Source organism: Hirundo rustica, chromosome 28 (genome assembly GCF_015227805.2).
Source record: "Hirundo rustica isolate bHirRus1 chromosome 28, bHirRus1.pri.v3, whole genome shotgun sequence".
Classification (NCBI taxonomy): Eukaryota; Metazoa; Chordata; class Aves; order Passeriformes; family Hirundinidae; genus Hirundo; species Hirundo rustica.
The window spans coordinates 1,115,322-1,138,452 of NC_053477.1; the positions used below are offsets into that span (position 1 = coordinate 1,115,322).

The 23,131-nt window shown below is 56.0% G+C and overlaps 1 protein-coding gene across 1 annotated transcript in view; it reads right to left on the bottom strand.

The window, feature by feature from the left end:
* Nucleotides 1-481: 481 nt before the first annotated feature.
* The window catches only part of LOC120764097 (hexokinase-2-like), a 28,317-nt gene continuing 5,667 nt past the window's right edge, over nt 482-23,131 (bottom strand). The window contains 18 exon segments of the mRNA XM_040087850.1: nt 482-4,455; nt 4,457-4,571; nt 5,350-5,583; nt 6,065-6,220; nt 6,461-6,644; nt 6,749-6,848; nt 7,644-7,739; nt 7,834-7,953; nt 8,637-8,785; nt 9,356-9,660; nt 9,821-10,054; nt 10,191-10,346; nt 11,863-12,046; nt 12,325-12,424; nt 12,542-12,637; nt 14,487-14,606; nt 14,790-14,938; nt 20,616-20,778. Of these exon segments, the coding sequence (XP_039943784.1) occupies nt 4,195-4,455; nt 4,457-4,571; nt 5,350-5,583; nt 6,065-6,220; nt 6,461-6,644; nt 6,749-6,848; nt 7,644-7,739; nt 7,834-7,953; nt 8,637-8,785; nt 9,356-9,660; nt 9,821-10,054; nt 10,191-10,346; nt 11,863-12,046; nt 12,325-12,424; nt 12,542-12,637; nt 14,487-14,606; nt 14,790-14,938; nt 20,616-20,778 (2,922 nt within the window). The 3' untranslated portion in view covers nt 482-4,194.

Sequence of the window (23,131 nt, forward strand, 5' to 3'; positions counted from 1 at the left end):
TGGTTTTAATTAGAAGTACCCACTCCTTAAAATTGATGCAGTAGAAATTGAAAGCAACAGGGGCTGCTGGTTAATGGCAGAGGGAACAGGTACCTCAAATCCAGGTGGCTTTTTGCAGCACATCAGAATCTGAGGTGAGGGTGAGTTGAGCTGTGCAGGACTTTGCATCCCTGCCAGGGCCTCATCCTGCTCAGCCCTCTGGATCCCAGGGCCCCCCCACTGCTGGGACCCACCCAGTGTCACCAGGATGTGGAGCAGGAAACTCACCTTGCTTTTTTCCAGGCAACAACTCCTTCCCTTGATCTCTGCCCCGGGTCTCCGTGTGCCCTCCTGGCTGTGGGGGCACTGTCAGTGCAAGGGAACAACCCCCTTCCCAGCTGGGTCCCTCTCCCAGGGGCCAGGATCAGGGATTTGGGATCAGGGGTTGCTGAGGGGGAGAAGGGAGCGCAGGAGCCGAAATACACGACACTGACCCCAGAAATGGGTGGTGGTTGTTTTTCTCTCGTTTATTGTCACTGACTAGGAGCAGCAGTGGTGGCCGAGGGGAGCTGAGCAGTACAACACCACACTCAGGAAAACGGTATGAAAAGTACAAAAATAAGGAAGCCTATATATAATATCATTGCAGTCAATTGCTAAAAATAAATATTGTAAACACGAAAGAACAACATCAGGTGAATCTATAGCACTCGTTTCTGCCAGCAGCCACACAGTCTTTGGCTTTATGACTCCCCTGCCCGCACGGAGCCAGCACCCACATCAAGATGCATTTTCTTTGCTTCAGGCCAGAAAGATTTCAGACTGGTCATGGATGTCACAAGGGAAAGAATTTTCCTTTCTCCAAATTACCTTGAGAACAGGAATTGCCTCTTTCTGCCTTCAGTGCCTATTTTTCTACCAGAGCAAGCGTTCTACCCAAAGCAGGCATTTTCCTTCTCTGGAGGGGAGGGGACAGGGGCGAGGGCTCCCCACGTTCATTATTTTGTTGTTACCTTGTACCTCACAACCCCTGCGCGGTGCATTTTGCACCATTTTACATCTCTCCCCTCCCAAGCACTTGGACCTTTCACCCCCTTATCTCTCTGACAGCCAGATGGGTTTGGATTGCCTGATAAGGGAGAGCAGGGACCGAGTTATCTCGGGTCAAACCACACCCAGGCTGCTGCCAGGCCAGAGATCTGTGCCCCACTGATACACTGAGCACGAGCTTCTCCCTCCCAGCCTTGGACTCCAGGAAGGGAAGAGGTAAATCCTGCTTGCAAAGCTCAGTAATTTGCTGATTGTGGATATATCTACATACATGTTAAAAACCCAATAAAATCCTGTCCACAGTACCAAGGAGGAGAGACTTGCCAGGGAGGGAAGGGCAGAGACTCTGTTCCCTGCCTGGCCAGAGAATGTCCCAGCACCCCAGGAGCGCAAAGAAAATGCATCCAGATGGGAACAACCAAGCAAAACAGAACCATCCTAAAACCACAAAGCAGTGCTTCTTGCTGCAGGGAAGATGCAGACTGGGCAAATGAGGCTGAGCAGTCTGCCCCTCTGTCCCTACAGATAACCATTTGATCTTCCCTTCATATCAATAATTAGGATTTCATCTTCCCTTCTTAATTTTAAACATATTCACAGAACATCCCATGGCGACGTTTTGGCGTGAGGTTCTGGTCTCAGCCGTCATGGTCAGACTGGACATCCAACACCTCCAGTGCTCGGGGCCCCCAGGGAGCACAAACTGCTCCAGGTGTTCCCCAAGAAGCACAAACTGCTCCAGGTGTTCCCCAAACCCCACCCTGCAGCCCCAGGGAGGCAGATCTGTACCCACAGGTAACACAGGTGTCTTGTAATGCTTCAAGTACTGCTTTTAACTGGGAACAGTGCAGATCCTGCTTGATTCTGAGTCTAAGCAAAAGCTTTCCAGCATTATGGGAGCCTTGGGTACCCAGGTGTGTATCCCTCTGACCAGCTAAAAATCCACCACCACCTTGCAAGCTCGGGGTGATCTTTCCTCACTCCTGTGGAGCTACAGCCCCTCCTTCACCCCAGACAGGTGAGGGGACTGGTGACCCTGCTCCAGGCCTGATGCCTCAGCTCCCCAGTTTCCCTCTCACCCTGTCAGTCCCCTACTCCAACAGAGCCTGAATCAAAAGCAGGGCTGCTCAGATCCCAATCCTTCCCATGCCGTCCCCAAAACTACTGTTGTATAAAATTTCGCTCACTAACTCATGAGAACACTATGGATTTCAGAAGGGGTACAGCTGACTAAGAGTAAAAACAGCCACTAATGCAACTCTGCACAGTGCAGCAGCTAAAAAGAGTTCTGATTCGATTTTCAGTAGGCAAAATGCTGGTTTTCTGAGGAAAAAAATCACACAAAAACTGCTTGGTACCAGATTAGAGGATTTCTGTATCATCCTTCAAATATTTATTTGACAGCTTCTAAAACTTCCACTAAACTTGGTTTCTTACATCATTTCTATACACAGGTTTTATTTGTTATAATTGTCATGAGGCTTATAAAAAAATAAGCATTTAAAATGCCCAAAAGAGTAATTTTGCTTTAAAATTGTGCTACTGAACTTGACCCCCACCACAGAAGAGAGACTTTTGGTAATGAGGTTACCCCAAGCAGTATAAAAATATACATAAAAATAGACAAAAACTCTATCCTCCAATCTGAAGGGCTGTTTGTGGGGATTATTAGTTTTTTTTTTTTTTTTTTTTAACATCACTGAAATTTCATTAACTTCTGCTAAATATTTACAGGAAACACCCCCCTCTGTCTGCCTCAGCTCACCGAGGCGGAGATCTGCAGCTTTTAGTTGACCCCGAGTGTTGTGCTGGCAGAAAGGGATCCCTGCGCTTGGCCATGGCACACAAGCGATGCTGGGCACGGGAATCCCTGGGGATGCTCCCGGGGAGCCCTGAGGATGCCAGGTGGGGATGGAGTGACGCCAGCTGCTGTCACCTCACTGAGAGATGAGCTCAGCTTGGCCAGGACGGTGACGTGAGGTCGAGGGCCCTGCAGGGCCCTGGGTTATGCCATCCACCCATGGATGTGACCTTCCAGGGCAGAGCTGGGGAGGGCAGGGGACAAAATAAAACCTCTCCTAAGATTAAACCCAGCCTGAACCTGACAGCATCACCGCAGGGCACCGCTGCTCCTTCACGCCGTGTCCCTGGCTTTCTGCTTTCCCTTTTGTCCTGGTGATAAAGTCAGAATGCCCAAACCTCTTGTACAACCGTCCTCAGGTATTTGGGTCTCTTTTCTCCAGTCTACCCCAAGAAAATTTTAAATTAAAAAAAAAAAAAAAAATTTAAACGACAGAAGAAAAAAAAAAAAAGAAAATAATTACTCTGTACTGTTCTTCAACAACATGAAAAGGTGACGTTAAAACTAAGTGATACAATCCCCCCCCCAAGACTATGTACATAAAAAGACATCGGCTCTCTTAAAACATAAATATACAGTGTATAAATCCAGGTGCCACCTAAAGGCTGCAGCCGCAGAACTATTTCACAGACACAAAGCAAACCAGACTCTCCACACCAGGGGCAGTTTGGGGCTTGGCAGGGGAGACACCAACCCGTGGCAGTGGCTCCTCGTGCCCGCACGTGCACCGGGGAGGGGGTGGTGGTGTCCGGGGGTGAAACACGACCCTACGTACACGCCACGTTCCTACACGCTACTCAGGGTGCGGGTGAGAGGTCAGGAAATGGGATTAGACCCTGAGTCCCCACTTATTTCCAGGCACATGCTCTGCCAGAGCCGGCCGAGGGGCCCCTCCAGCCCGGCTCCCGCAGGTTCTCTGGTACTGCTCACCAAGGGAGATACGCGGTATCTCCAGTGCAGCCGCGGCCACGCCGGTGGAATTCTGCACCCTGTGCTTTAAGAGTTACCATGACTTTCATGGAAATAATACAGCCTTGATCAGGGTAAAAGACTAGTGGAGGTCTTTAGCCCAATCTTAGAGGTTTGCTTCTACAGCACAGACAGCTACAACTCCGACATACATAAATAGGTACCGTTAAAGTGACAATGCAGTGTCTTAATTATCCGAGTGTTATCCCTACTGCTGTTAGGGGACGAGTGGTTTGGAGCGGTGGGAGGAGAGCTGGGGTGCGATGGAGGCTGCAGGTGGGACAGCTCCAGCTCCACCTGGAAATGCAGGGAGAAGCCAAAAGACACTGTGAGCTTTACTCGACAGGCGGTTTTATGGCATGCAAGGAAACTCCTACGACAACACTTTGTACAGAGCCCACGGCGTCTCCAGTCCCACCGTGGTGCCTCGGAGAACAAGTAAAGCTAGGAGTCTGCTTAGAGGGGAGCGGTGCATGGGTGTGTGAGTGTGTGCAGAGAGAGGGAGGGATTGGGTGAGGAAGTGTCCTGTTTTGCTGAAACCAAGCTCTTGGGCAAACCTGCTTCCCTCTACCGCTGCCCGGCCTCGCGGATGCGGCAGGCCACGGCCGTGATGAGTGCGGCGCCTTTGCCGCTGCCGTCCTCCGACTGCAGGAAGGTCACTTCACACTTGGGGGACAACTGCTGCACTGTCTCGTGCAAGATGCTGGAGAAGCTGCAAGGCAAGAGGAGGTAGAGGTTCTCAGTTAATGGGGTGAAGGTGTCAGCCCCAACCCCTAATCTGCCTTGCACAGAGCCTCAAAGAGCAATGCAGATCCCGAGGGGGAGGAGGGAGGGAGGAAAGGGAAAGGGAAAGGAGACAGAGCTGCCAGGGGTGATGCTTAGAAAGCTCAAGTCTCTACACTTCAGCCCAAGTTACAACACAAATGTACTGTGCCTTCACACAGGACTAAACCCAGCCCCTTCTCGAGTCCCACAAAGCCCTGGGAGCACTAATGAGCCTCAACAGCCCTGACCAGCCCCAGCTGGGGGAAGTCTTCAGTGCCTCGCTTTGCCCATGAGCTCCTGAGCCCTATTTAATCTCAGCCCAGTGCTTTTGTCCCTGTCTGAGCTCCGCTGTCCAGCAGCACCAGTCAGCCAGCTCCGGCATGGACAAGTTTCTGAGTGGCTACGAACCTTCAAGACCCAGCTCATTGCTAAACAGAGGTGCCTCATCCCCATGACTTGGAGCCCTGGCTGAACCTGGTCACGTCTGGGTCAGGTCTAGTGGGATTGAAGAAGCGTTACCTGTCTTGGTGCCCCTGTCCTTAAGGGAGCAGCTGACCCCTGCCGGGCCTCAAGTTTGCGTCAGTGAGTTCCTGGTAGCCCTCGAGCCCCTGAAATCCCTCAAATCCTCCCCCCTTATCACCTGAACCTTCCCCTGAGCCCTCCGAGTGCCCAAGGTGGGCAGGTGCCCCTAGGCAGCCCCACGGAGCACAACTGGAGCCACTCACTGAGGGTGCAGCTTGTAGAGCGTCCCGTCCACACCGACGGTGATTTTGAGGAAGTCCAGGCCACGGTTCTCGCGGATCTTGTCCACCACGGCGGCCATGCCGGCGCCGCAGAGCTGGGCCGCGCGCCGCGCCACCACCGTGCACACCTCCTTCACGATGATGCTGTCGTCGCACGTAGACTCCAGGCCCAGGTGCTGCAGGATGGAGCGCACCTGGAGCAGGGCCAGGCGGTCGCTGGGGAGGACACGGGGGACGGGCGGCGTTAGGAGATGGAGCAGCAGGGATGGGGCTTCCCCCTGCCGATCTGCATCCTGCAGAGCCCAGACTCGCGTGACGGTGCCTGGGGTGACCCTACAGCCCCCCTCAGCCTCAGCTTTCAGACCTGGATGTGGCCTGGCATCACATTCAAATCAGGGAGGCTATTTCAGGACAAAGCCACGGGAGTGTGACACCCCTGTAACACGGCCCCTCTCTGCCCAGGGTGGAAGATAAAGAGCAATCTGTGCTGCTAACCCCAGCCAGCCTCCTTGTCTCTCCACACTGGCGCTGCCAGAACCACGTGGGCTCTGCTGATTTATCTGTGTGGCACCATCCTGCATCACCCCGGCTGCAGACTAAGCACGTGGAACTTCTCCCACCACCCCTGGGAGCACTTCCCCTAAATTCCATCCCTGCTCTGATTGGCAGCTGGTGCTCACTCCCTGCTGGACCCCACCTCTCTATCTGGGACAGGAACTTGGTCTCAAAGATCCCTCTGGTCTTCAGCCTCTCTGAGATGCGTCCCCGGAAGAGCAGCCCTCTCTTGGTGAAGTCCATCAGGATGTTGCGGACGATTTCCCCCAGGTACATCCCACTGATCATCTTCTCATACCTGAGAAGGAGAGGACGAGAACATCAGGACAGGAAGGGACACCGGGACTGGATGGGGATTCCAGCTCTTCCAGGTGCCTTCAGTATAATCCCTTCAGCAAGCCCATGGGCAGGGGACAAGGGACACATCAGCGTCCTGCTCATCATCCCCTGGATCCACCAAGGGGCTGGTGGGGCAGATCTGCTCCTGGACCCTCAGCCTCATTGGGGTCCCTTCCATCCCCTCAAAGCCACCACCCACCTCTGCTTCCCAGGGTTGAGGGACAGCTCATCCACCGCCACGTCGAACTCCGTCCGGATGTCATCCAGGCACCCGCTGTCCCCGAAGGCCCCCCACTCCATGTTGACACACATCCTGCCCTCGTCCCCTTCCACCAGCTCCACATTCCTCATCTCCTCCATGTAGCAGGCGTTGCTGCCCGTGCCTGCGGAGAGGAGCAGGATCAGGGCCCTGAGACACCTCTCACGCCCCACGGGGCAGGTGTAGGACCACAGAGCAGGAACTTGGCAAGGAACTTTCAGTTCTCACCGACAATCAGCCCAACTTCACAGTATGGATCCTCGTACCCACAGGTCATCATGGTGCCAACTGTGTCATTGACCACTGCCACCACGTCCAGGTCAAATTCCTGCAGAGGGATGGATTGCACGAGTTATTCCTGGAGGACTTGGAATTCCTGCTAAATTCTGCTCCCATGGCTGGGAAAGGACCTGTCTGGCTGGTGGCTGTGGCAGTCATAGAGTCACAGAATCACGGAATGGTCTGGGTTGGAAAGGTCCTTAAAGCCCATCCCATTCTGCCCCCTGCCATGGGCAGGGACACTTCTCACTGTCTCAGGCTGCTCCAAGTCCCGTCCAACCCGGCCTAGGACACTTCCAGGGATCCAGGGGCAGCCACAGCTTCTCTGGGCACCCTGTGCCAGGGCCTCCCCACCCTCCCAGGGAGGAACTTCTTCCTAACATCCAACCTAAATCTCTGCTCTTTTAGTTTAAAACTGTTCTCCCTCGGACACCATGACCATCCACCTCCACAGACATGGAAGCACCCCCAGACTTCCCACAGCCCCACCTGTCTGCAGGTAGAGCTCAGACCTCAGACACCTCCAGCTGCCCAGGGGCCAGGTCAGCCCTGCCAGGAGCAGCCCCTGGCCAGGAGCTCAGGGTGTTCTGTGCCGAGGAAACGAGCCGGTGTCTCCTGAGCTCAAGGCCAGACAAGTCTGCTCCAGCCCTGGCCAGGAGCCAGCCCGTAGCTCCAGGGTCTGAAAATCCAACCTCAAGTGATGAGTAAGGGCAGCTGTGAAAATTCTGACACTCATTATCCTGAGCTCAGCCCAGTAATTTGTTTTACAGGCCAATTAATGATGCTAAAGAGAGCCAGGATGTGGGAGCAGCCACCGGCTTCTCCCAGCCCCATGGCTGCTCACCTCCCTCCTGTGAATGGCCTCCTTCAGCAGGCCCACCACATCCTCTCCCTCGCAGCCTGTCGCCTTGAAACCTTTTGTCCACTTCAGCAGAATTCCCTGTTATGGGAAAAAGCCGCCAGTGAGTCCCAATAGCAGGTGGGAGGCACAGCCAGGTACCAGCCAGGGATGCTGCCAGGAGGGGTGGGGTTACCTCATCTAGATTGTTCTGCTGGCAGGGGAAGGAGAAGGTGAATCCGAGCGGGAGCGATACGCCCTTCATTCCCATGTATTCCAGGAAGTCAGAGATGCAGTGGACAATGTGGTCAAAGAGCTGGACAAGCAAAGCCAAAGGGAAAAGTTACCACCACAGCCATAGCCCAGCTGGAAGCCAGCCTGCCCAAACTGCTGGGGATTCCTGTTGGAATGTTCAAATCACTCCCAGGACTTTGAACGGCTCAGCTGCACTGTGGGAGGTGAGCAAACCCAAAAAGCCCAGTCTCACCCTCTTCCCCACCCACAGTGTGGCCAAATCCCTGCATTATCTCCATCTCGCCGGTCCCAGGAGGGAGGTGACATGGAAATCCAAACCCTCTGCAAGGGATCCCCACAGCCCTCTAGCCCAGTCTGCTGGAGATACTCCCAGTCCCCAAGCACTGCCTGGAGTGATTTGCAAAACTCTTTCCAAATGTGTCTCTGGAGACGTCTCACTGCTTGTGTTGTGGTTTCCCTGTTTGGGAGATGGGGATGATGCTTATCTGCCCTTGTGGAGTGTGTGGGATTTGGGGAGGTTCAATCATGTCTGGGAATAACACCGTTTCTAACCTAAAAACCAGTCTCCAGCTTCCCAAACTCCAGAGCCTTGGGCAGAACTCACTGCTCTACGGGCAGGAGAGCACCAGCCCTCCCCAATCCTGGTTTTGCTCCCTGCAAAGGCAAAACCAGCTCCATGGTCAGCCCTGCTCCACCCCCCCCAGGGAAGATGCCCCTTTCCCCTCTCTATTTGCCCATCCTGACCTCCTCTCCCGTCCCCTGCATGATCTCCACAGGGATGGAGTAGATCTTGTTGTGCATCTCCACCCCGCGCCGCATCCCGTTCCTGACGCGCACCAGCAGCACACGGAAGTTGGTTCCTCCCAGGTCCAGGGCGAGGAAATCTCCCTTTTCTGCAACCCAAGAGAGGATCATCAGGAGAGATCCCAGCACAGGGCATCCAGGATGCAGAACAGAGCAGACACAAATCTGCCCTCCTCCAGGGAGAGGGATGGAAATGGAGACATGGCTGGGGATGGGGGTAGGAACAGGGGATGTAGCTGGGAAGAGGATGGAGAAGTTTACTCCAGACTTGGGGTGATGATGAGGCTTCGAATCATAAACCTGATTTGGAAGGGACCCACAAGGATCACTGAAGTCCAGCTCCTGGCCCTGCACAGGACCTGCACAAGCTTCAAGCCAAGGTCAGGCACTCGCCCAAGCCACAGGAAGAACCAGGAGCACAACCCAGGATGAGGGTGGAGAGAATTCTGTGGCAGGATTTGTGGCCACACAGAGCCAGGCTTTGTGTTAAATCAGGTGCAGAACGTCCCAGAGACTCCGTGCTCTGCCCAGTATCAAACTGGAGGTTTGTGCCACTCCCACCACAAAGAGGGACCGGCCACAGCAAAGGATCCAGCCACTCCCAAGGATGCAGGGCATCCATGGGCTCACACACAGAGGTTTTACAAAGGACACATCACCTGTTCCATCGGGAGTGGAGCACACGTAGGTGGGCAGCATTTTCACCGTCGCCTCGGCGTGCGTCTCCTTGCCCAGCCCTCTCTCCATCTCTATCCTCATCCTTTCCTTCACTTCCAGCAGCTGCTCGTGGCTCAGCTTGAGGGGCTCCAGGATCTTCTGCCGGGCCTTGTGCTGCGCAGCCAGCCTGTAGGCCACCGCCGTCACCATGGCTGCCCCTTTGCCGCTCCCGTCCTCCGAGCGGATGAACCGGATCTCGCAGTCCGGCAGCAGCTTCCGCACGGTCTTGTGGAGGCGACGGGCAAAGCTGTGGAGGAGGAGGAGGAAAGGAGACCTGAGTGTGACCCTCTGGGGGCCCCTGGGATCCAAACAAGGTGCCTGAGGGGATATTTGGAGGTGCTTCTCTTGCGCCAAGCTGGCAGCAGTAGATCCCTCTGTGTGTCCCTGTCCCAGCACCCCGGACTCACTGCGGGTGTTTCTTGTAGACGGAGCCGTCCACGCCCACGGTGGAGCGCAGCCGCTCCACGCCCTTGTTGTCCTTGATGCGGCGCAGCACCGCGGCCAGCGTGGCCCCGCACAGGCTGGCCGAGCGCGTGGACACGATCTGGCAGATGCGCAGCGTGGCCAGGCAGTCCTCGTGCGACGGCTCCAGGCCCAGCTTGCTCAGGATCTCGTGGGCTTTCTGCAACCCTTCCTTCTCCCTGGGAGGACAAAAAGGGGTTCGTGCTTGGGAATCCAACTTTCGCCGTGTGATGGTCCAGGTTTGCTCAGTGATGGTCCATCCACAGATGTCGGGAGATGATCTGGGATCCAGGAAACCCCCTGGATCCTACTTACTTCTCAATGGCAGAGACAAATCTGGTCTCAAAGTGGCCGGTGGTGAGCAGATCCGGTGTGAGTCTTCCCCTAAACAACAACCCTTCCTTGGCCATCTTCACCAGGATGAGCCTGACCAGCTCCCCCATGTACATCCCGCTGATCATCTTCTCAAACCTGCCCATGGGGAGGCATGAGATAGAATCAGGGGATGGAATTTGGGCTGGAAAAGCTCCCTAAGGTTATCAAGTCCAGTCATTCCCCAGCCAAGGCCACCGCTAACCCACGTCCCCAAGTGCCACATCCATAGAGCTGTTAAATCCTTCCAGAGATGGTGACACCACTGCTGTCCTGGGCAGCCTATGCCACACCTGACCACCCTTTCAGAACAGAAATCTTCCCTAATATCCAACCTAAACCTCTCCTACCTCACCATAAGCTCCCCCCGAGCCTCCCTCTCTCCCAGCTAAACGAAGTGTGCTTGGCTGTGTGTGCCACGAGGTGGCCGCAGGCTGGCCTGAAAACCCCGTGGCAGCCCACCACCCCAAACAGAATCTAGGTAATCTCCTCCCAGAGCAGTTTATCCTATCACTGAGAATATGAAGCCATTCTGCAAAGAGAACCTGTGGCCATCTGAAGGGGCTTGGTCAGTTTGTAGGGGAGCCCCAGATCACCCCCACACCACAGCAGCCCTGTGGGAAATGGGAGATCTGTAGGATTGGGATGTGGACGTTAGGTGAGAGGGTCTGCCTGGGCTGATGGGTGACTTTGCTGGCCAGGAAGGAAACAGGAATCAGGCCGTTCACATGAGGGGCTCATGAGGGCAGCAGGTGGGGTGGAAGCCATGGTTTGGGACCCAGTCCCTGGTTTGGGACACAGTCCCTGGTTTGGGACACAGCCTCTGGTTTGGGACACAGTCCCAGGTTTGGGACAGTCCCTGGTTTGGGACACAGTCTCTGGTTTGGGACACAGTCTCTGGTTTGGGACACAGTCCCTGGTTTGGGACACAGCCCCAGGTTTGGGACAGTCCCTGGTTTGGGACACAGTCCCTGGTTTGGGACACAGTCCCTGGTTTGGGACACAGCCCCAGGTTTGGGACAGTCCCTGGTTTGGGACACAGCCTCTGGTTTGGGACACAGCCCCAGGTTTGGGACAGTCCCTGGTTTGGGACACAGCCTCTGGTTTGGGACACAGTCCCAGGTTTGGGACAGTCCCTGGTTTGGGACACAGTCTCTGGTTTGGGACACAGTCCCTGGTTTGGGACACAGCCCCAGGTTTGGGACAGTCCCTGGTTTGGGACACAGCCCCTGGTTTGGGACACAGTCCCAGGTTTGGGACACAGTCCCTGGTTTGGGACACAGTCCCTGGTTTGAGACAGTCCCTGGTTTGGGACACAGCCCCAGGTTTGGGACACAGTCCCTGGTTTGGGACACAGCCCCTGGTTTGGGACACAGCCTCTGGTTTGGGACACAGTCCCTGGTTTGGGACACAGTCCCTGGTTTGGGACACAGCCCCAGGTTTGGGACACAGCCCCAGGCTGGGACACAACAGCCCCTCTCTGCACCAGTGGCAGAGGACGCGGTGACCCAGTTAGCTGGGATGACCTCCCCTGTCCCAGTAACACCAGCACTACGGGAGCACGGACAATGCTGAACAAACCACGAGCCTGAGCCCGAGCCAAGAATCTGCTCACAATTGTTTGCCAGGGTTGAGCGAGCCCATGTCGATCTCGCGGTCGAACTCGGTGCGGATGTCGTTGAGCACCCCATCGTCACCAAAGGCCCCCCACTCCATGTTGATGCACATCCGACCTTCGTCCCCTTCCACCAGGTCGATGTGCCTCATCTCCTCCATGTAGCAGGCGTTGGTACCGGTACCTGGGCCAAGCATGGGGACAGGGTGAGCAAGGACACTGCTTTTCCTTCATTCCCATTATTCTTCATTCTCATTATTCCCAACTTCCCTTTGGCCACAGCCCAACTCACCAAAGAAAGCGAAGAACTAAGCAAACAAACACTGGACAACGCTGGTTTTCCAACAGTGATATCCCCCTCTCTTTTTTTGCCCAAAAACCCCAAGGCCTGCAAGAAGCAGGATCTCCCTCTGGCTTTCCCGGAGGGATGGACCCCAGCTCTTCCCCCTTGCTGCAGCTCACCAACAATGAGGCCAACTTCACAGTTGTGGTCATCATAGCCACAGGTCATCATGGTTCCCACGGTGTCATTCACCACAGCCACGATGTCGATGTCAAAGTCCTGAGGCGGTGGAAACAAGAGAGGATGACCCAGAAGCGACAAAACAGACCGAAGCATCTACACGGAACCCAGGTCTCCTGTGCCAGGGACCCGTGTGCCCCCATCCCAGCCACTTACCCCTCTTTTCTTGATGGACTTGCGCAGCAGCGACACCACGTCCCTCCCTTCCACGCTGCTGCACTTGAATCCCTTCGTCCACGTCACGAGGATGCTCTGAGGGGGAACAGCAAGAGGGAAGCTTGGAGATCACCCTGGCTCCTGGCATGAGGGGCATGTGGCCCTGCAGGCAAGCCCCCCGTTATCAGCCCACCAGCTGCGCTATCAGCCACAGCTTCCGTGTCAGATAAAGTTTACGGCCGTGAAATAACATGTGAGCTGCTCGTTGCTCCCCTGGAAGGAGGAACGTGGTTCCCCTGACCAGGTTTGATTGAGCCCTGCAGCAAAACCTGTTCACAAGCCCCAGGAATGCTCCTTGACCCATCCCTGAGGGGTGAGAGGCTCATTGTGCCTATGGAATGCTCCTTGACCCAGCCCTGCGGGGTGAGAGGCTCATTGTGCCTATGGAATGCTCCTTGAGGTGTCCCTGTGGGGTGGGGGCCCCACTGTACCTATGGAACTATCCCTGAGCCATCCCTTGGGGTGGGGGCTCACAGTCCCCTGCGGCCAGAGGCACCTGGCTGGGGGCTGAGCTGAGCCCTGGGGGGAAGAAAAAGACTCAACCACATTTGAAATCTCTGTGGCCCCTATGGCCACAGCCCCCTCAGAGAGGCAGACACCAGCCCTGCCTTAGAGCTGGGGAAACCGAGGCGCTGAGCGACGCAACCTGGGCGAGGTCAGGGGGGCACAGACGCTCCCGCAGCTTCCGTATTTCACCGCTCTTTAAAGCCCCGTGTCTAGAGGAGGAAAGCGTTAATCCTCCCCGGAGCCGCTGGGGCACGGGCAGGAGGAGAGGAGAGGACGTGCGTGCGGGCGCTGCTGCGCTCCATGGAGCCGGGGACGGGTGAGGTGAGGGCCAGGGGAGCCAGCGTCGCCCCTCCGGCCCCGAGCGCAGCCAGCCAGAGCCGGGTGGGCGGCAGCGGGCGCCACGTGCCTCCCTGGGCTCGGGGATGTTTGGTCTCCCGGCGAGGTCAGGGCTCCCCGAAGGCCGCTGGAGCTGACAGTGACAGCCAGCGGTGCCCGGGGCTGGCGCAGAGGGACAGGGGACCGCCCTCCCTGCGCCGGCTGCGCGGGGAGATGTGATGCTCGGCACGTCAGGGAAAAGCTGCTTTCCACGGAGGCAGCCCAGGGAAACACTGGCTTCCCAAACCCCTGCAGTTCCCGGGACACATCCCTCGCTTCACCGGCACCACACCCTGCTGGCACAACACGGTGACCCCGTCAAAGCTCACAGATGGGGGGTAGCTGAAAAAACCCTCAAAATAAATTAGAGGAAATGCAGAAACCCAGGATGGGGAGGGGCTCTGGAAGTGTCCAAGGCCAGATTGAACAGGGCTTGGAGCAACCTGGGATAGCGGAAGGGGACCTTGCCCGTGGCAGGGGAGTGGAACTCTGAATGGTCCTGAGGGTCCCTTTCAACCCAAACCACTCCAGGCTCCTATGAAAACCTGGCCAGACGTGTTTAAACCAGGAGATCCAACACCACTTATTGTCATCAAACATCTTTAAAAAAGGCAATCTGGCATAATATCCTCAGCAAACATTAATTTTCTTTTAAACAGGGGGCTTATAGTGTGTTTGGAGAAGATGACAATCAATGGGGTTATTGGGAAGTGATGCCGAGCTCTGCTTTCCCTGAAGGAATGTTCCATCCTCTCCGTCCCTGACCCTGCAGCCACTGAGTCATCTCACTGACAAAAAACATTCATAAAAATAAAAGGACAGTGCTGTTCCTAAGCTCCTCTCACCCAGAGCTTGGGAAATGGCTTAACAGGAACAAGAGATGTGGCCCTTCAGGAAAGGTCACATGACCCCAAATCAATGAGCCTAATTAAAAGCCTGAGCTTAAATTGGTGTGGAACCCACAGCGCAAATTCAGTCTGTCCCAGCACAGCTCCTCACCCACCTCGTCCAGCTTGGTCTGGTAACATGGGAAGGAGAAGGTGAAGCCAAGGGGGAGTTTCTTGTCTTTGATTTGCAGCTTATCCAGGAAGTTGGCCAAACACTCAGCAATGTGGTCAAAAAGCTGGAAAAAAGGTCAAGAGTGAGATCTCACCCGGCTGCCCACTCCAGGTGGATGCATCCCTGCCCACCCCCACTCATCACCGTGCTGGCTGCCAGGAATTCACAAGATCCAGCAGGATCCCCTGGCCCAGGGGTGGTGGGATGCCCAGTCCTGCTCCAGCCCCAGGACACACCAGGGACCCACCTGCACCCCACTGCCACGCATGAGCTCCTCGGGGATGGCGTAGATCTGGTTTTCCATCTCCACCTTCCGCAGCCCGTTGTCTGACACCTTCACCCTCAGCACACGGAAGTTGGTGCCACCAAGGTCCAGCGCCAGGAAGTCCCCATCCTCTGTGGGATCAGGATAAGGACAACCCGTTAATTTGGAGGGTCCTCTGTCCACAGCAGGCCAGAGCCCTGAGGTAACCAGCCCCCTCCCAGGTACAAGGATAAGGTCAGTTTTTTTATTATATTTCATTTTTCGTTGTTGTTTGTATTTTATTGGAGCAGTCACTGTATTCCCTGCCCCTCCTCTGCCCCCTGGCACCCCACAGCCAATGGAGGATCAATATTTTGACCATTACTGAGCCAGATCCAGATGCCTTGGGGAGGGTGTGGCAGGAGGATAAATCCCACCAGCCCCACCCAGAGAAGTCCATGCCCAAACCAAGGCGGATCCCAGGGAAGATGAGCTCTAGCCTCAGGCTCCATCAGGAAGAAGGCAGAAGAGCCACTCCTGACCTTAGTAGCCTGTGGAAGCTCCTAAACCTCCATCCCAAGGGGTTAAATCCCTGGTGGCAGCTGTGGAACACCGGAGCCTGGCTAAGTTTCCCATACGCTCAAACCCCCTCATGTTCAGGCTCAGCCTCCACAGCCCAGGCCAAGCTCCCTCCCCGCCCCAGCAATCCCTCACACACGCTCCCGGCATGTGGCTGACGGCAACAGGGGAAGGTGGCAGCAAGAAACCGGGCAGGGAGAAGCTCCCCAAGAGCTTTGGAGCCTCATTGCTGCCTTCTCCAGGGGCACGGCCTCCCCGGGAGAGCCCAGGGCCGAGGCCGCAGGGTCCCCTCCCGCTTGTTTTCAAGGCAGCTCGCTGAGCTCGGGAGCCGGGCAGCGGGAAAAGCGTCCAGCTGGCTGTTTTAGTGGGGAGAGGGCCGGGGAAAGCCCTCCATCAGCACTGTTGGAGCCCTGAATGCATCAAATGTGCTGTGCTGGCTCCCCCCGGGCCGAGCCCGGCGCCCCTTTGTGCCACACAAAGGGGCCACAGTGGGAACAAAACCCGCGGGTCATTAGTATGCACACGCCAGCCGGCATCTCCAGTGACTCCAGCTGAAAAGGCAGCTCCAGTCCCGGCCCCCGGGGCTCCAGCTGGCCGGGCCGCTTTCCTGGGCTGACCCTCCAAGGGCTCGGGGCGAGGGAACGGGGCACGGCACCGGCTGGGAGCTGCAGCAGCTCTATAGAGGTGGGAAAGGGCCATGGAAAGCAGCTGCTGTGCTCCAAGGAGATGAGGAATGAATGAGAGCTCCAAGGCCATGCGCGGCTCCAGCGGGATCAGAGCTGGGCATGGGGAAGGGCGAGTGCAGCTGGGGGTCAGAGCAGCACCTTGGGGGGCCAGAACATCACCCAGAGAGGGGTCAGAGCATCGCATCACTGAAGAGCACAGAGCTGTCGGGGCACCCAGCTCCTGCTTTGCACCACTCAGTCCCCGGGTATTCCTTTGGTATTCCTTTCTCCTCCTCCCCTTGACCCTGCGCAGTGATGAGCTTTAAAGCAGTTTGGCAGCTCGTCTCACAGCCTGTCTGCCAGCCACAGGGCATGCTACTGCCACCGTGGTTCTTCACATGGAAAACACACCAAGAAAACCTTGGAGAAGCTCCCAACTGCCCTGCTGTCCCTGGTGAGCCCAGCACGGGCACCACCCTCAGCCACAGCGGTGCCCAGCTGGGCAGCGCTGGCACCACGTCCTGCCCCTCACACGGGTCACGCTGCGCTGGGCTTCCCTGGCCATCGGCACCGAGGCCATTCCGCTCATTAGCAGAGCGTGGAGAACACCTCAGGGGGGCTGATAAATATGCCAGGGTTAAGGGCACTGGAGCCAAAAGGGTCACAGGTTGCTCAGCTCCTTGGAGGCAACGCAGGGAACCCAGGAGAATCCCAAAAAAAAGGGCTGAGGAGCTCCCTTGTCCTGCCCAGCCCTCACACACCGGGCGCTTTGGCCAAGCCACCCCATGGGATTCATGGCCCCAGAGCCGTGTGGGACCAGCTCTGCTCTGCCCTCGCCCCAAACACCCCCCAAAACCCCCCTCACTCTGCTCAGCACCGCAGGATCAACACAAGCAGTTTGGGGGTAATTTCTGGATGGATCAACTTTGCAGGAGGAAAAAGGCAGCAAACTCTCCCTCGGAAAATTCCCAGCCATGCTGGGAACACGGGATGGGCAGCAGGGCTGGGCACTGCCCCCTGATTTGGGCTCCCAGGGCCCATGATAAGATATCAGTGCTGGTGCTGAGCCCACAAGCCAAAGAGTGAAGGCAAACAGAGCCCCGATTCCAGGAGCTGTTTGCTCTTGGCAAAGGGTGAGAGTTGAGTGCCTGGAAAACCTGCTCTGCTCCTGGGAACAGCAGCACGTGTGGGATCAGGTCCCAGCACCTCAGAGGTTGGTCACCCCAGAGATCCCACCTCAAGACTTCCAACCCGCTGCAATTCCGTTGCCTAGGAATCCTCTGGCAAACTGGATTAATGAAAAATAAGAGGAAGAGGAAATGCTGGGAGGCCCAGACTCCAGGGAGATGCAGGAGAAGGTGGAGTTGCAGCCCCTGGCGTTTCCCTCTGCCACCACCTGGCAGCCTCTCCCTTCTTCCAGCTAATTCATGGAACGGTTTGGGTTGGAAGGGACCCTAAGGACCATTCAGCTCCACTCCCCTGCCCTTTCACTGCACCAGGCCCTGTGGCCCATCCAACCTGGCCTTGTACACTTCCAGGGATGGGGCAGACACAACTTCCTTGGGAAACCTTGCTGGGAATTTGGTAAATTCCCAACCACAGGACTCAGGGCATGAAAACAGACATTTTTTTCAAGCCTTTCAAATCTCTGCACCACATGAGCTGGTTTTCCTGCAGAGACAGCCAGTTATTGGCAGGAGCTGAGCCCACCAGCCAAGGGAAAGGTGTTGCTAAGAGCCATCCTTCGCATTTCCAGGGATTTGACGCCCAAGTCCTGCTGCATCCCCTTGAAAGCTCCAGGCTGGGGCTATCAGCTGCTGGGCCTTAACAGAGGATGCACCATAAAATCCTTGTGTCAACACCACCGTGGAGGAGGAAACCTGGGGACCCTGGAAAAGCCTGGAAAAACCAGGAATGGAGCAGGGAAAGCCCTTGGAAGAGTCATGGGCTCCAAGGAGAAGTTTATTTGGGATCAGTTTCCCCTGCACCTCGCTGCCAGCACAGCATGGTGGTGCTCCAATGCGTGCCAGAGCCAAGCAAAGCAGGAAAAGTTGATTTTAGAAGTTTCTGCTTTCAAAGCAGAATTCCCCCCTCTTATCACACCGCATTGGAATGGCAAAGCCACCGAGAGCCAGGAGCCAGGGCTGTGTTTTGGCTTAACCTGCAGATATGACCTTGTATTTCCGTAAGCGCTTCTCATCCCCCTGCATCCCGGGAGCTGCGCATTAAACAGGGTCTAATCCCAGAGCAGAGACGCTGGAGCTGCAGGAGGAGGGCAGGGAGGACAGAGACATTCTACAGGTGGATGGTTGGGAAGCCTGTGGCACCAATATCAGGTCAGAGCACGGCTGGAACAAAGGAATAACTTGGGAACAGCTACTGGCACCTGGCACAGATGCCCAGCCCAGGTCAGACTTTGCCCAGGAGCTTTAAAAAGAGTAAAGAAGGAAAGATGTAACCCTGTACAGTGAGCTCCTCCCAAGGTGCTGCCACACCATCTGTGCCAAGGACCCGGCACCAAGCCCCAAACCTTCCAGCCCCCTCCCCAAAACCCAAGGGACACTGTCACCACTCAGAGGCTGGATCCAGTTCGAGCTGGACAGCGAATCCCAGCTCTTAGTTCCTCGTGATTTGCTCTCAACTCCCACATTTTCCAGCGCCGCTGGGCAGCTGCAGCACCGTGACTGCCCCAGCATCCCTCTCATGTGACATTTTCCATGCTGCCGTTCCTCTTTCCCCCCTCCCCCGGGTGAGAAATGCCAGCTGGGACACTGGAGAAGGTGGATACAGGGAAGGGTGCCAAGGATCTGTCTTGTAAGGGCATGGGGAGGGATTGCTCCTTCTCCCGACGGCGGGTCAGGGTGCTGAAAGTGCTGACACACGCTCCACCTGCACCCAGCGCCTTTGGCTGCACCACTTCCCATGCCCAGGGGCGGCTCCTGGCTATCCCTGTAATTAAAAATATTCTCCAGCATTTAAATAGATTGGAATCTTGATCCCAAGGCAGGCAGCCAGGCCCAACTTTTGGGTGTCAGTGCAGCTGGGGGGGCCCAGATCAGGGGATGCTTTGAGAATTAAAGGGACTCACAGGGAAGGTGGAAACAGACTTTTAGCTGGGGTGTAGTGAGAGGACAGGGGAATGGTTTTAAACTGAAAAAGCAGAGATTTAAGTTGGATATTATTAATACCCTTGGCTAGTGGAAGGTGTCCCATGGCAGGAGGTGCCACCAGATGGGCTCTAAGGCCCCTTTCATCCAAACCATTCCATGATGTCTGTTTCTCCCCAGCGACGCAGATTTCACCACCATCCCCAAACTCACTGAGACACTACCAGCAACACCCAGCAGTGCTCACCGGTGCAGAGACCTTCTGTCACCACCTACAACTCCTGACAGGAGGGTGCAGTCGGGTGGGGGTCAGGCTCTGCTGCCAGGGAACAAGGAACAGAACAAGAGGAAACGGCCTCAGGTTGTGCTAAGAGAAGTTTAGGTTGGACACTGGGGAAATTCCTTCATGGAAGGGTCTGTACAGCCCTGGCACAGCTGCCCAGGGCACTGCTGGAATCCCTACCCCTGGAGGGATTTAGCAGCTGAGTGGATGTGGCACTTGAGGACATGGGTCAGTGGTGGCCTTGGCAGTGCTGGGGAGTGGTTGGATTTGACCAACGTAGAGGCTTTTCCAGCCCAAACCATTCCATGATTCTATGATTCCATGGTCCTTTCACTTCTGTCCTTGCCCCCTGGGAGCAGAGAGCCAGCAGTCATGAGGGATTTGGACTCTGTCCCTCTTTGTCCCCCTCTCTTGCTGGTGGCCAGCAGCCTCTGCCACTGAGGTTTTGCACAGATCCCCGTGTAGGTGCCAGCACCAGGGCAACCCCAACTCCGAACAACTGCATCCAACACAATCAACCATCCCTGGGTCCCTTTCCAAGGCTGCTGCCAGCCCAGGTGGGGAACTGGAGCAGCTTCAGCTGCTCAGAGCTCTGTCTGTCCCTCCTTCCCTTCAGCAGCCAGGACCACTCCAAACACTTGCTGGGTCCTGGGTACACCTGGGTACTCCTGAAGGCAAGGGCTGATGCTGCAGGGATGGACACAAGCTCCTTCCCACCGGGCTGGGAAGTGGGAACAAGGAACTTTCCCATATGGATGCCTGAAGGAGGAGCTCTTTGGGCTGAGAGGAGAATGTGCCTGGCTGGAGCATGCCGTGGGCAGCTTGGGGAGAGGCAGAAAGGCCACATTGTGAGGGCTGCAGAGCCCCTGCTCCTGCCGGGGCCCTGGTGGCACTCAGACAGCGCTGGCACTGCTGCCGCCTCACTGCTAATGAAATCTGATGAGCCGGACCCGTGACTGTCTCTGTCCTGCCAGCAAGGGCACGCGAGGGCGGCTTCTCTCCCTCCCTCCTACCAGCAGGAACTGGGAGCCCCTCCAGCCCCAGCACAGAGCGGGGAGCGAGGCCTGTCCCCACGCTCAGCCTGAGCAGGATGAAGCCCCAAAAACCAGCTGTGAAGGTGGCTGTGGGTGCCATCCCTGTTTCGGCAGTGCCAGGAGGACTGGTGCTCCCAGCCCTCCCTCTGCTCTCACAGTACCTGTCCCGTCTGGGGTGGACCTGACGAAGGTGGGCAGCATCTTCACGGAGGCGGTGGGGTTGGTGTCTGCTCCCAGCCCCTTCTCCATCTCCTTCTCAAAACGTTGGGACACCTCCAGGAGGGTCTCATCGGAGAGCCGCATGTGGTACAGGTATTTGTCGATCTGAAAGGTGGAGATAAAGCCCAAAGGTCAGACGGAGGGCTGGGGAGATGGACACAGACACGCTCAGGACAGCATCCAGCCCCTCCCAAGGCTCCTGGGGTTGACACAAGGAGCAGGAGCAGGTTCTGACCCATCCCAAAGGGCAGGACATGGCAGCATTGCTGGAATTGCTCATCCCAGGCATCACCCACCCCTGCTCCTGCACCTCTCTGCACGGTGCTCACCAAATGCCACCCTGCATCCCCTCCCCAGACTCTGCCAGCTTGGGAATGCCGAACCACAAGTTGCTCCTGATGCTCCAAAGCATCTTCCCGCTCAGTCACCTACAGACACCCAAACAGGTTACTACAGAAGCAGGAATTCAAACTCAGGAGTGAGTCAGGAGGTCAGCAGTGGAGGTTTTCCAGGTGCAAAGCCCTTCCCATTCCACGGCATCAGCGCACCTTGACCTTGACCCTCAGGGCCTCTTCCCACACCAAGGATGCTCGGTAGGAATCCACTGCCCTGTCATTTCTCCACTGCTGAGATCACCCCAAGAGCCAAGAGCTACTCAACATCCTCGAGCAAACCACACTGAAGTGACAGAAGTGGGAGTTGGAGTGACACAAGTAAGTGCTGGAATGACACAAGCGCGTGCCGTGGCCAGAAAGGGAAGAAATCCACCTCACTCCCCTGTTCCTGAAAACTGTAATACCCTTGAGCTGACAATATGGAGAAGCCCTTCTATAAATGGCATCAAAACATTTTGTCTTGCCTGGGAACGGCATGGAAAAGCTCCACCTCAGCCATCCATCAGCACCACGAGTGCCTGTGCAGCCTGGCCGGAGCAGGGAGCGGGAGAGGTGGACACTGCCCACTCCCAAACGATGCCCAGCTTCAATTAGCTTCACTTAGAATTAATTAAAGGGCAGCTGCAAGCCCTGAGAAGTCAAGAGGAAAACTCCACCCCGTGCGCTCACCTGTCTGCAGGCACGTAACACCAGGTGCCCGGAACCCGGGCTCAGACTGCGCTTTATGGGGCTGTGCTGGAGGAAATGGGCATTTTGTGGGCAAGTAATTGCACCAGAGCCAGTGTGACCTCGCTCACGGATGTGCCATCTGACCCTGGGCTGGACACAACAGCCCTGCTGCGGTTTTGGCTGCTTGTATTTCAGGCTCAGGGCGCTCCAGCACATCCTTTTGCCCCCACTCCGAGTTCTGTTGGAAATTTGGGAGCTGAGATCCCTTTGGCGAGGTCAGAGGATGGAGGAAAGCCCAGTCCAGCACATTCCAGGAGTGATGCTGCATCCCCTACAGAGCAACATCCTCTGAGTAAAACTTCCTCCCCCTTTCTCCTGGTGCTTTCAGCTCCTTCCCAAAATCAGGAGCTAGAAGACCAGGTAGACACAAGAGAAAGGCCAAGGAGAAGGAAACCTGGAAATTTACTGGCATTGGTTGTTTACCAGCCTCTCCTTATCCAGCCAAGCAGCAGGAAGTCAAACACTCTCCTCCCTCCCCTCCTGTTTGCTTTCACCTGCTGAAAATTCCCTCCCATGTGCTGAGACTCTGGTTACTGGCACCAGTAACCTCCAGTTAACTGGCTAAGACGTGGCTCTGAGGCTGGAGCTCACCTCCATGATAGCCCCAGGGTAGGAAACCTCCCCTTGAGCTGTGCCAGGGGTTATCCCGAGGGTTATCAGTCAATGCCATCAACCCAGAGCAGACAGGCCTCAGCCCAGAGAAGCTGGGTGCTTTGGGAGCTCCTCGGCAGTGAAGACCCCCAGCCCAAAAATCCCAGTACAGGGAAACCCCGCTGAGGCTTCACCCCGCTCCCCCAGGACAGGCCCCACTCAGCACGTCCCCCATGTCCTCCAGGCTGCAGCACACCAAGAATAACCTCAGCCTAAGGAACAGGGTGACCTCCCTCTAATCTCCAAAGCCCTTAAAACCTGGATCATCTTCTCCCAACGTGGATATCACCCCACTTGGCAGCTAAAGCAGGTCAGGGCGTACAGCAGGACAGCTCCTTCCCCACTGAAACCACCCTGGTTGTGCAGGAAGAGCCATGGCCACTGTCCTTCCCAAAACTTCCCAGCCCTGTGGCCCAGCTGGTTACTCCAAGCACCCCTCAAATGGTTACAAAGATGGGACAAAACAGGGAATTCAGCCTGCCGTGCCAGAGCGTGAACACCTTTCAAGACAAAACACATTCTCATTTGCTTAACGTTTCTGAAGAACAGTTCTGAAGAATAGTTTCGCTCAGATTGCCAATTCCAAACAAATAAAGTCACTAGGTTAGGATCCTGAAGGGGGCAATTGAATTTCTGGAAAGCTTCCAGCCTAAATAATGGTGTTTCCTCAAGGAAATCTAAAC